Here is a 13,361-nt window from a genome sequence, read left to right on the forward strand (position 1 = left end):
ATGAAAAGGAAATTTATATAGCGCAGTTGCTGCCCAGAGGCGTCCAAGCGCTAGAGGCCAGAGTGAGTTGCTTGCCAGAGGAAAAAATAGCGGGAAGTTAATGAGGGGCATTAAACAAAAAAGTCTTCAGCTGTTTTCGAAAAGAGGAGAGGTTGGAGTTGGTCCTAAGATGAAGAGGAAGTCGATTCCATGTCTTGGCGGCATTGTAGGCGAACGTCCTGCCGCCAGCTCTTACCTTTTTTATTCTGGGGACTATGGCCATACATGCCTGGCTAGAGCGGAGGTTTCTGCTGGGTTGGTACTGTTTTACTAGGTCCCGGACAATCATCGGTCCTGTGTCCCAAAAGGCCTGGTGAGAAATACACATGGCCTTAAAGGTGATTCTTTGTCGCACTGGTAGCCAATGCAGCCTGCTCAGTCCAGGTTTGGCTGACTGTCTGCGCGGCAGCTGGAGCAGTGTGCGAGCCGCACAATTCTGAACTATCTGTAGTTTGCGCAAGGTGTATTCCGGGGCACCGAGATAAAGGACATTGTTGAAGTCTAAACGGGACTGAATCAAGCCTTGAATGGCCACCTGCTTTGCCTCCACAGGTAGAAGAGGGAGGACTTTCTTCAACATCCTAAAGTCCGAAGCAGGTTGCCGAGAGTTTAGTAGCTGGCCCCCATTCTTCAGGAAGTATATGCAGAGGCGCAGGAGACACAGGCACTGCCGCCCACGATGAGAGAGGCCCTTATCCTGTCCATTCTGAAACTGGGTAAGCCGGCTAACAAGTGTGACTCTTATCGGCCGCTGTCCCTCATTAACGTGGATAGTAAAATTCTCACTAAAATGATAGCTAACCGACTGAACCTCCTGATAGATAAACTAATCCTGCCTGATCAGGCGGGATTTATTCCTGGACGCTCCACATCCCACAACCTGTGTACTCTTTTCTCGATCATCCAACAGGTGGCCCCGCAATTGCCGTTGGCAGCTGTCTTCTTGGACTCCACCAAGGCGTTCGACTCGGTGGAATGGGATTACCTGCACGCGGTGCTTCGATGTATGGGGTTCCCTGTTGGCTTCTCCGCCTTGATCAAATTGCTTTATACTGACCCAGTGGCCCGTGTGCAGATCAACGGCCACATGTCTCGAGCGATATCACTGTCGCGGGGCACTAGACAGGGATGCCCATTATCGCCGCTGCTGTTCGCCCTGGCGATGGAGCCGTTGGCGGCTAGGGTTCGCCAGCACCATCCGGAGAAAGCCCTGAGATGCCTCTTGCGTCCCATCCTGATTTCACTATATGCGGACGATGTTGCCCTGTACGTAAAAGACCCGATAAACAACCTCAACCCGCTCCTACGAGAATTTGTACGCTTTGGTGGCCTCTCCGGCATACACATTAACTGGGCGAAATCTCAGATCCTGCCCCTCATTCCTGCTGCCGTCCCCTTTGCGGTTGATTTTCCCTTGGAATGGTGCGACTCCTTTGTTCGGTACCTGGGGGTGAATGTCGCCTTGGATCGGGAAGAGCTGATCCGCGATAATTCTGGCCGAGCCATTGACTCATTACGCGATTCAATAACGAGGTGGATAGCTATGCCATTGTCCATCGCCGACAGAATCTCCTTGGTTAAGATGACTGTATTGCCTAAGTTTCTTTACTACTTCCTGAACATCCCCTATCATCCGGGCCGAACCTTTTTCTCCACATTGCGGACCGAACTTCTGCGCCTTGTATGGGGTGCCAAACCACCTCGGATTAGCTAGGAGACGCTGGGCAGCCCCTATGCGCTGGGGGGTCTTGAGCTCCCTAACTTTGATCTTTATTACATCTGTGCACAAGCGCATTATGCGCACTACTGGTTTCACGGCCCGAAATATACGGCCCATGTGCCCACGGAGCACTTGCTGGCGGAGCCCGTCCCGCTGGAGGGTGCGCTCTTACTTCATGCGGTGCGGCGCGAGCGAGATCCCACAACTGTAGACTGCACGGTGCGAGCATGGAATTGGATTGCACGCAAAATGCAAGCCCCAATGATCTACTCCCCCCGCCTGCCGCTGGCGTTTCATCCCCAACTGACCCTTCTACAGGAAGGCATTTTTAAACAGTTCCAGCGACTGCAGGGGACATGCATGTGGGGAGATGTATATAAAGATGGGAGGTTCGCAACTCTCCATTAGCTATGTGCTGAACCCCCCCCCTGACTGTGATGGAGACATTCATTTATGCCTGTCTGCGGAAGGGGATACGGGCCTGTACGCCGGACTACCCACGTGAACCACGGTGCTCCCTCAGGTGCATGCCCTGCTGGGAGCGAAAACGGCTTCCCACTTGGTGTCCACTCTATAGCGATCTGTATATGTCGAGCTTGGCGCCTCACATGGCCCAGCTCGGGCTAAATGGGCTAGCGAACTAGGACAGGACATCACGGACCGGGAATGGCACTACTGCTGTACACAAACTGAGAGTGTCTGCTAGTGGCAGGTTGCGCATCACGCATTTCAAGTTCCTGCAAAGATACTATTACACCCCCATTAGACTGCAGAGATTTGGGCTGCGAGAGGATGCTAGATGTGAGAGATGCCGGACAGATTGTGCCGATATGCTGCACTTGGCCTGGAGTTGCTCGGCCCTTCAGTTATATTGGGAACAGGTCTTTGAGGCAGTTGGGAAAATGTTGGGTGCCTCGCTCCCGCCGACTCCGCTGATGGGCATCTTGGGATATACGGAAACACTCCCAATGCTGCATAGGAAATTTGCCTCGCTGCGATTCCTCCTCGCCAAATGCAGAGTGGCCTGTAGATGGGGAAGGGGGAGGGCACCTAAATTCAAAGATTGGCTAGACACAATGATCCTTTGGCAAGATCAGCTTGCCCTTTACTCTGACCTCCTTCCGACTGGTTCCCGACCCCGGGACATATGGGACCCCCTGAAGACGTACCTATTGATGAACCCACTGCTGCCTGATGAGGCGACCCCCCCCCCTCCCCGACTGGATTAGAGACTGCATAACGTACAGAGGAGGTGTGGACGATCTTTGATGCCTTCGGGGATTGGCTGTTGGCTGGGGAAACTGGGGATTTTTCTTTGGCATCCTGGGTTTTCGAGCCTACCCCCTGCTATTGTGGCCTCCTGGAGTCGGGTCGTCTGTAGCGGCTAGTTGGGTGTGGGGACAGTCGGGGAGCTTGCGCGACCGGCTTTGATTTTGGTGTATCAGAGGGGCTGCTTAAAGAGTTGATAATAATACTGTTGATGTGCACGGTACCGAGTTTAAGACTGAGTCCTACTGACCAAGATGTTTCCTGGATCGCTCTGAGATTTTCATTCTTGGACTACTTTTCTTACCGTGAGGCTAGTTTGGGATGGGGCCCTTAGTTGTTTTTAATTTTTGGACAACAGTATCTTTGTCCTACTAAAATGCAAAACCCATATATACTGTTACGCGGCCAGCCCTGTAGGGTTGTTGGCACTGCGCTGTGTACATCTTTCTTTCTCTGCTTATTAGGATTTGCTGCCGGCCCGAAGTGGATGTAGGCAAAATGCTGTGGGATGACTTTATCTGTTGAGTAAAGGTTTTATAAAAAGAAAAAAAAAACAGGCATCCCTGATTATAATTTAGTCACATGCTCAGGCTCAGACATGTGCAAGAAAAGCTGTAGAGAGTGCCCCAGAAAGAAGTGTAACTGCTAAGTTCAGGGAGACATTACAGGTTAGTAGGAGGGATACAGTAAGAATAGGAAACAACACGCTAAGAGGAGATCAGAGGAATGCCAGAAAACAGAATGGCAAGGAGCAAAGTGGCGGGGGGGTGCTTGGGAGAAAGGAAAATGCACTATATATCCAGAATATCCTTGAACTAAATGCACAGGTTGTCTCAAACGCGGTTAGGGGCAATAAATTGGGTGGGAACAGGATGCCAGAAAACATACTGCAAAAAATGAAAATATTAACTCGAAGTAAAGACTCAAATAGCCTATGGGGTTTATGGAACATGACCTAAAAAATGAGTGGCAAAAGGCGTGGTCAGTTAAATCCTCTAAATAGGTCCTGGTTACTTCAGATATTTTCAAAATGAAGTGCACTGCCTGATCACATCATGGCAGCCTGAAGCAGCGTCCGCTCAAACGCCAATATGTTGATTTCTCCTCTCAGTAGCAGTTGCTTGGGCTACCATTTGCCTTGGGATCACTGGGGCCCAGGAATTAACGCCACATCTTGGGAAGGGGGAGAAGCTCACAACCGCAGCCTGTATGACAAGGGCCCTATAGCAGTACATGGTGTAATAAACCAGTGTACTGTGTAGGATACCTGTGGCCTGGTTTAACACTGTGCAAGGATTTCAGTCTCTTACTAATTGGCCCTTGGAGGATCGGTCTTTGAAAAGTTGTTATGCGGATGCAAGGGCTATGTAGTGAAGCAGAGACGGGCGAGTGAGCTCCTGCTTTTCTTCAGCTAGAGGAGGCTCGCTTGGCACTCTTCCGTTCTGTTTTCTCTGTAATCACTGCGTCTCTTAGTACCCCCTCCCACTTTTTCCCCAACTGCATTGAAGAAAGCAATACACTCTGGACCCTGAGCTCTGGTCTCTTGTGTGTTTAGGCTCTTTTCGTTATTCCTCTCTTTTAATACAAATCTATGTCAGCCTAATTGATACCTCCTTATAGACAGACTTCAAGAGAAAATCTCCTTTTTCAAGATATGAAGTCTTCTTGTGGGAGAAATGTCCGGGTGGTACGCAGCCTCAAATCTCAAATAGACTAGCGCAGTAAGCCGATTCATGTCAAAGTAAAGGCTTCCATAAGCAAAAGTAAAATGGTTGCCGGTGGCAGCAGCGAGAGGGACCAATTCCAGGTGGCAGAGTGGTCGAAAGAGAGGATGACCGAGGAACTAGAAAGCCCTCAAACATGGACTGAGATACCAGAGCCATTGTTGCAACAGCCCCAGGTAGAGCTCTCCCAGTCCAGAGTATCAGAGGTTGGCTTCATCGGGCTACCCAGGTGGAATGATCAGTAAATCCCATAAGTATCTTTGGATCCAGCTCACTCAGAACGGAGTCTGGCATAAAGAGTAGACAGGAAGAGATTGCAGTAGCCGGTACAATAAAACTGAATACAACTGCCCTGCAATGATTCCCTGAATGATTCCCTCAGATGGCAGTTTTACGTTCTGCCCGACGTGTGCCACAATATCCCATGTTCAACAGAAACTAGACACAAGATTCACAGGAGGCAAATGTGAGCACATCTCTTTCCCTCACCAAGTCTGATATGGTGGCAGACAATGGCGAGAATTCACAAGCAAAACAGGTGGCCTCCTTCATTCAGTCAAGCAGAAATACAGAGGGCATGCTTAATTAAACGCCTCTTGTTGACAATCCACCATCTGCTCGGGACAGAGTAGTTTGCTCCGTGCCACCTCAAATTATTCTTTTTGATCAGCGAGCAGGGGAGCTGAGCGGAATCTTAAATTCCAGTGCTCCGCTCTGTGCCATCCTTAAACAGCTGTTGGTAGAGGTTCAAGATATGAAAGCTGTATACAAAGAAATGACAGAGAAAATAGAGAGGAGGCTGCATTTGATAGCTAAAGGTCTGCAAACGTTGAGAAAATGGCGCATGGATGCCGAGCAGAGAATATCTAACTTGGAGGATGCTCAACAGCTTCATTCAGAGACTACAACCAGACTTCTCAAAGACGTGAAAGGATATCCAACTTGGAGGATGCTCAGCAGCTTCCTTCACAGACTCCAACCAGTATTCTGAAAGACGTGCAGCTGATGAAGGCTAAAGTAGAGAACCTGGAAAATAGATCCTGTCGATCGAACGTAAGGCTCGTTGAGGTCCTGGAAACCTTTGGCCAGAACCAAGTCTTGCCTAATGAGATCATTAAGTTGCTGTCAATATATGTTTTATCTGATTCATGTTCAGACCTTTCTATCGCAAGGGGCCCACAGAGGTCCCGCCCCAACCCCATTGGCACCTAAGGATGTGGCCAGACCACAGACTATTTTGGTCTGCTTTCAAGATTTCACAGTACGGGAGGAGATCCTTAAAAGAGCCTTTCAGCTGAAATCTGTAAAAGTGGGGGACGACTCTTCATTTAAGGAAAGCCTTTCCAGACTTGGCATATGAAACCTCCAGGAAGTGTTGGGAACTGTAACGTTTGTCAGAGACGCTCAAAGCTAACGGTGCCCAGACACAATTATTGCACCATGCTAAATTAAAGCTTTTGTGGGGCAGGAGGTTCCATATGCTTACCAATCCTGCCGATGTAGCGTTTTTTCTGTCCCAAAAGGGGGGGACCTCCAAGATGTCATTTGGATATGCTTTAGGCCGCCATCGGTGCAGGAAGAAACACACCACATGTTAACTGATTTATTTAGTGCCCCGCTTCTGGGGTATAATGGGGTAGGTAGATGCACAGGTTGGGAGGTGAAGGAGTGGGGGATGGTGGAGGAAAGGTGGGGGAAGTTGGATGTTTGGTGTTAAGGGGAGTCACTGAATGGGAAAACATATGCTTGGGAACAGTAGCCAAGTATGGTCGAGAACTGTAAAGAGGTCAAGTCGAGAAATTGGTCTTTAGTGTGATACAATATACACATATAGATGTAATGGAAATGCAGTGGATTTCACAATAGTTTGTCATAATGTAAATAGGCTAAATAATTGATGTAAGAGGGATGCTGTCTATTTGAGTTTGTTGCAGTATGATCCCTCTGTTATTCTTGTACAAGAGATCCTATTTTATTCAGGGGAAGGGCGGCAACAAACTCTGCTATCCTTGGGTTAGCCAGTGATTTTTTTTTTCCATCTGCAGAATCAGCCCAAAGACAGATAGCGGTGGTGATTAGTTGAAAAGCTCAGGGTAGCTGTCTTCCCCCATATCGGGTTATGGGGGTTTGAGTTATAGCCCCTTTAGTAGTCTCCTACGTGAGATACCATATTGCTTCTTTCTATGGTCCCATTCACGATATTAGGGCTCTCAGTTAATGTTATGAGAGCTGTGCAATCTTCCTGGGATGCCTATACTAGGGGATGATTTTAAGTATCTCCCCATACCAGGGTTAGATTTGTCAAACACAAATTGCAGGCAACATAAGAATACTGAAAGTATTTCTGAATGATCTTTGTAATCGGCTGGGGCTGGAAAACATATGGCGTAAATTCAATCCAAAAGCCAGAGTGTATTCTTGTTACTCCAAGAAATAGTGGTCCGCTTCACGGATAGAATTATTCCTCACCCTTTGGGGGGGGGCTTTGTGCAATTCCATGGTGGTCTTCGAAAAACAAGTTACAATTGGACACATTTGGTGCGTAGATCACGACCCGGTGTATATTAAACGAGAGAGAGGGGATACTGAAAATCACCCTGCCTCAAGGAAGGCACATTATCGAGGGACCGTACTATCTAGTGTAGAATATGTTCGCCCCCCCCCCCCCCCCCCCGAGATGGGAAGAGGAAGATCAGGAAGAATGGGGTGAATTTAGTGAGATCGACTAGGGATGGAGTTCAATGCACAGAATTACACAATTTTCCTGGATCGCGCATTGATTCAAATGGATTAAACACTCTTATTTTCAAACAAATAATTGATCGGTGCAGCATTTTGTGTTTCCAGGAAACATGGCTGTGAACAGAGCACCCACAAAATAGATGGGTTCCTGCAAGTTACAAAGGGAGCATCAAATAATCCCATAGGACGCCCCTCTTGGGGCATGTTAATGTTAATATCAACTAAGATATGGGAAATTAATGCCCGAAGTAATTGGATCCTAGCTTGTGGAGTGAAGTTGTCCAATGTCCGGTCGGGATTCAATTGTGTTCTCAATGTTTACCTGCAAGTGAAAAATGTATCTGTTTATGAGGAGAATATGGTTTTGTTTAAGGAGGATAGGGTTAAAATGTTAAAATGTTAATTGTACCCGCAAAATGGGCTTGTATTGTTAGGTGATTTTAAACATACATTAATTCCCTAGATAACTGTTCAAATGTATGAAGATTTACTATCTACATTCAATAGAAATATTGCCATATTTTCGGTAAATGTTGTAACAGCAAGAAATATATCTTTATTAACTTTCTTCGCCTCAAATGGTTTTTTCAGTCTTAACCATCGAATGCCAACAGATTCACTGGCAACGAAAACATTTCTTTATGGCAGCCAGAACTGCCCAGTTAATACATGCTTGTCCAAGCTTGGGCTTACAGTCATGTAGAAAAATTTGAGCTATTACAGATTGAAGGGAGTGACCATTATCCCCCAAATACAACGCTACATATGGATACAATATGTAAAAGAAATCAAGTGCTCCCACTAAAAATCGGCTTTCCGGTTCGTTTACATACGATAATATCGGAGAAATACTTAAATCTGTTAAAGGCTTTCTAATATAATTTATAAGGAGTTTAAAGTAGAAGAGATATCCTCAGTATCTATTACTTGGTTTGAGGAAATCATAAACCAAGCTGTAGTATGTTTAAAGGCAGAGCTCAAAGCATTTAATAATAAAATAAATAGATCTAAGCCTGAGAAACAAACAAGGAACCTTCGGTTTGATGCACAATGTAGAAATTTAAAAAGGTGAATAAGGAAATTAGAAAGGTCTACAAAGCACACAGACTAATGAGGGTAAAACCTGACTCATTGACCTTATGAAAAAGCTTAAAAGTTTGATAGCTAGTAAGAAACAGGCCCATCGGGGGGGAAAAAAGCTGGAACATCATGTTTTCAAAGAAGTTTGCATCGCAGCAATGTTACACAGTGTAACACTTACACAGCTGCAGTATTAGACCATAACAACACATATTTGCATATTCCCCAACTCCCCTCATTACCCCCCTTGACTGCACATATGGTATAAAATAAACATTGTTACCATCTTTAATCAACATATCGGTAAGCTTGTGGTGTATCCATCATTCCCTTAGTCGTAGACCCGTACATGCAGCTCCAGTTTGCATATCACTGGTCTGTGGGCCTTCTGTCCTGCATGTGCAGAACTGCACTATTCCTGCTCAACTTTGACTACCTGTGTCACACACATAATGTGTTGTACCTTATGTCTCACTGCCAATGCCAACCACGGCCGCTTTGACACTTTGGAGGTCCATCTGTATCTGCCTCCATGCTGTCAAATCTTTCTCTAAGTGATCATCACGTCTCGCATGCTTCATTCTGACTTTCTCAGCCACTGTCTATTTGGACATATCTTGCACCCACTTGTGTGGCTGTGCTTGGGAGGCTGTGCTCCCATCCAACTGACGGTGATCTGCCGCTTAGTCAGCACCAGGCCCAGCATCAGAAATGTTCAGGTAAGCCTTTTCCCTGACTGGGCAAGGATCGGACTCCGCAGTACCTCCTGCGGGCCAATCCCGTTGCCTTATTCAAATTTTGTATGACTCTAAGAAAGAAAAATGTAATTGATATATAAATAATGCTAAAATCGAAACTGGTAATAGTTACAAGTACTTGGGGATGTAGTTCTTGAGGAACCTATTGTGGGAAGAGCACATTAATTCTCTCCAGGCAAAAGCCCTTTCTTCAGTGTGGGGGGGAGGGGGGGGCAAGAACTCTGACAAATTGTATGGAGGTTCCTCTCTAAGACCAGTATTGGTGGCGTATCGGGAGATGATTAGGCCACCATTCCAATATGGTGTGGTGGTACTCTATATAAATGGGAAATCAAATTGGGATCTCAAAGGGTAGATGTTTAAAAAGATTACTGTCCCTACCACCCTCTACTATGATCCAGGCTATTAGGATTGAAGTAGGCCTAACCGCATGGAGTTATTTAGTTTGGCGGAAATGCTAAAATTCTGGAACAGAATAGGCAGGAATCCGTCCCTAAAAATATCAACACTTTGTAAAAACGAAATTATGGATAGTGAATTATATTGGGCTAGATCTGCTAGGGCGAGAAACTGACAAAAAGCATTATGACAGACCTATCAAAAGTTAGTAAAGCAAAGTTTGGAAAGCTGACAAAAGCTAAAGCCAGAGATGGTGAATAGAGATTTACGGAACAAGAGTTCTGTATCCCCTCTGATGACCTCGTGAATTGAGGAGGAAACATTCCCCTATTTAGATAGCCTACCACATGCATTTCTAAGATCTAGCCTCCTGAAATTTAGATGCAGGTTTTAATTTCTCAAGCATAGGATTCCTTTTTCTTTTTATTTTTTTTTATTTTTAGACTAGGACATGTGTAAATGTGGCGTATGAGACCTGGCATCCATGGCGTGGTTCCCCTGACTTTTTGCCTCAACCTCCTGTATTTTTGACTGTGCGCTGAATTTTGTTTTTGCTGGTTTATGTCACTCTGATCACTTTGCTGCTGCTGACCAGTGGGAAAGTGCGAGTGCTCCCTCTGTAAATTATGATTAATTGGTTATCCACGATTTGGCATATTTGATCTCCTGATAAGTCCCTAATAAAATGACTGTGTTTGCCAGGGCCTGTAACTCAAGTGCTACTAGTGGTCCTGCAGCACTGGTTTTGCCACCCACCGAAGTAGCCTTCTTCAAGTGTGACTCAGGCCTGACACTGCTGTGTCTGCACAGTTTTAACTGACATGTCGACCTGGCAAGTGCACCCACTTGCCAGGCCCTAACCTTCCCTTTTCTTAAATGTAGGCACCCCTAAGGTAGGCCCAAGGTACCCCCATGGGCAGGGTGCAGTGTATGTGAAAGGTAGGACATGTGCTGGTGTGTTTTACATGTCCTGATAGTGAAAAATTAAATGCACAGTATTTCACTTTTGCAAGGGCTAGCTCTCCTATAGGCTGACATTGAAGCTGCCTTGAAACACTTTACAAGTGTAACTTTCAGTGGGGCGTGGCTTGAACGCCGAGCGAAATGGCCGCTCATCACTAGGGCTCTGCGATAACCTGGTCTTTGCCTGCCAGTAATCTGATAGACAGATCCACAGTCTCCAATAAAAACACACTCTGGACCGTTGCAGGAGCAGAAGGATCGGAGAGAGGGAAGGTGACGAATGCAGCCAGAGAAGAGTACGTTCTGCGGCCTGACGAGTCCTGAAAGCCGCGGACTCGCGTAATGACTGACGTCGGGCCGGGCCTCAGATAGCATCAATCGCCTGTGCTGAGAGTGCAGCGACGGGTGGGGCACACAGCGGAGGGCACCGCCTGCCGTGACATTCGCAGCAGAAAGGGGTGTCATGAGCCGGAGACAGCCGTAGAGACATTAGCTGGAGGCCAGATATAGAACGTAACCCGGAGTGGTAAGAGACGGGAGTCCAGGCAGCACTGGGGGCAGTGGCAAGAAGCTGTAGTGGCAAATAGTTATTGCACTGTTACATTCCCCAAAACGTCGTACATTGAACTAAAGTGGCTGCAGGCCACAATTAAGAGACCAGGTATTTGGCTAATAGCAAATAAATAAAATGACAGAAATACTTGCCGAATAACAGATGGCGGCTGCCAAGAACCAAGCGGTGTAAGACCTTATAAGTCTCTATTTCACACAAAGCTTTACATACATTTATGCTGGGAGTTCTGACCTGCCTTGTGGTACCATCTCAAGTTCTGGGCCCATGTAGGTTGTTCCTGCTGCAGAGAACTGCAAATAAATAAATCTTATAATCAACGCATCATCTTCCAACGCCCGTTTTTCTGATGCAGCACCGCCGTGTAGGAAGAATTTCCACGCATCGCTGCCATGCGCCGAAGAATTGACGCAGCGCCTGTCGGCTGAAAAATCTGTTGCACGCAGAGTTCAGTGCACCGACCCCCGAAGTCCGAGATCACTGCACTGACTCAGACACAGGCCCTACTGTGCGGCTGAAAGAATCTATGCATCGTGGGACTGCGGCTGAAGAAATCTGCGCAGTGCCTGTTTTTCATCGCACCTGTACGACAAGTATTCCAACGCAGCACTCGCAGACCAGAATCACCTGGATTTCGACGCATCGCTTCCCCATACAGTCCGAATTTGACGCAACACTTCTCCTGCGTGGCAGCAGAACTGACGCATCGCATCCCCAAGGGCTCAGGAATGGACTATCGCGGTGTGTTTCTGACGCATGCCTTCTCTGCGGCTGTTTTGACCTTGTGAATTTTGACACATCTGGAGGTACATTGTGTAAAATCGCGCATCCATAGATTTCTATGGATAGAATTGCTTAAACTTTTAAGTGATATTTTGATATATGTAGGTTTGATTTTCTTTTTTTTTAGTCTTGGTCTTTTTTGGTTTAGGTAAAGATACTTTATTTTTCTAAACTGGTGTGGTGTCCATTTGTAGTGTTTTCATTGTTAGTGTGTTTTGTACAAACACTTTACACATTGCCTCTGAGATAAGTCTGTCAGCTCATACCAAGGAAGTGAGCAGCGGTTATCTGGGTGTGTAACTCCCTTATCCTGACTAGAAGGAAGGATCCCTACTTGGACAGGGTGCAAACCATTGCCAACTAGAGACGCCCAATTCTTACATTGCCCTAATATGAAAGGGAATTTAATGCACATTTTATTAGATGGTTTGTGATTTTTTTAGCACGATGAAAAAGATTGCTGAGACCAATTTTACAAAAAAATGGTATGAGAGAAATGTGACAAGTAGCCAAATTACCATTGAACATGCGTTTTTAGATGTAGTCTGTGTCTTAGGGCGATTCTTTTTATTGTCTAAACTAATTTTATCAAATATTTGAGCATTTTATTGGTTGGTGTACACATTTGATGGAATTGTATGCTACCTGCTGCGGTTATAGACATGGTTTTAGCTAGGAATGGCTTTATAATTCCTTGTAATAATTTTATTTCATGCAAGTTTTTATTTTTTTATTTTTTACAATGAATGTTTTAAAGACTAAGGTCTAAATAAACATGTTTTGACTGACTGCTGGTGAACTACAGAAACTAATTGTAATAAAACTGCTACGCTCTAATGCAGATTAATGGTTTGCAACTAAATAGTAGGAATACAGCAGAAAATACTGGGTTTGTGTGCACAGTTGTTGAGAATAATCATTTGTGTTAATTGCAGGTCGAGATGGTGGAAGCAGAGAAAGATCTAGTGGCTAAAATGCTGCGAGCAGTACTTCAATCAAATAAAGATGGAGTGGCCATAGACCGTCTTCAAACTGAGTATCATAGCTTGACTGGAGATTGGATACCATTCAAGAGGCTAGGTTATCCTTCTTTGGAGGCATATGTGAGAAACGTTCCATCTGTTGTTCGACTTGAAAGTATTCGTGGCGTGGTAAGATTGCATCACTATGCTCAGTTTATGATATTAATGCTGTATGTGATGTCTTGTGTTTTGATTCATTGAATAACCATGTGCTGCATTTGATAAGTAATACACAGCTGGGACCAGTTTTCAAATTGTGGAGCTAGTAGATGGCTTATTAAATATTGTGAG

General features: G+C 45.8%; 1 protein-coding gene across 1 annotated transcript in view; it reads left to right on the forward strand.

The window, feature by feature from the left end:
• The window catches only part of TDRD7 (tudor domain containing 7), a 991,711-nt gene that overhangs the window by 96,612 nt on the left and 881,738 nt on the right, over positions 1-13,361 (forward strand). The window contains exon 2 of the mRNA XM_085636595.1: positions 12,984-13,199. Within this exon, the coding sequence (XP_085492721.1) occupies positions 12,990-13,199 (210 nt within the window). The 5' untranslated portion in view covers positions 12,984-12,989. The remainder of the gene's footprint in view (positions 1-12,983; positions 13,200-13,361) is intronic.

The sequence above is a fragment of the Triturus cristatus genome, chromosome 2_1, assembly GCF_964204655.1.
Source record: "Triturus cristatus chromosome 2_1, aTriCri1.1, whole genome shotgun sequence".
NCBI lineage: Eukaryota > Metazoa > Chordata > Amphibia > Caudata > Salamandridae > Triturus > Triturus cristatus.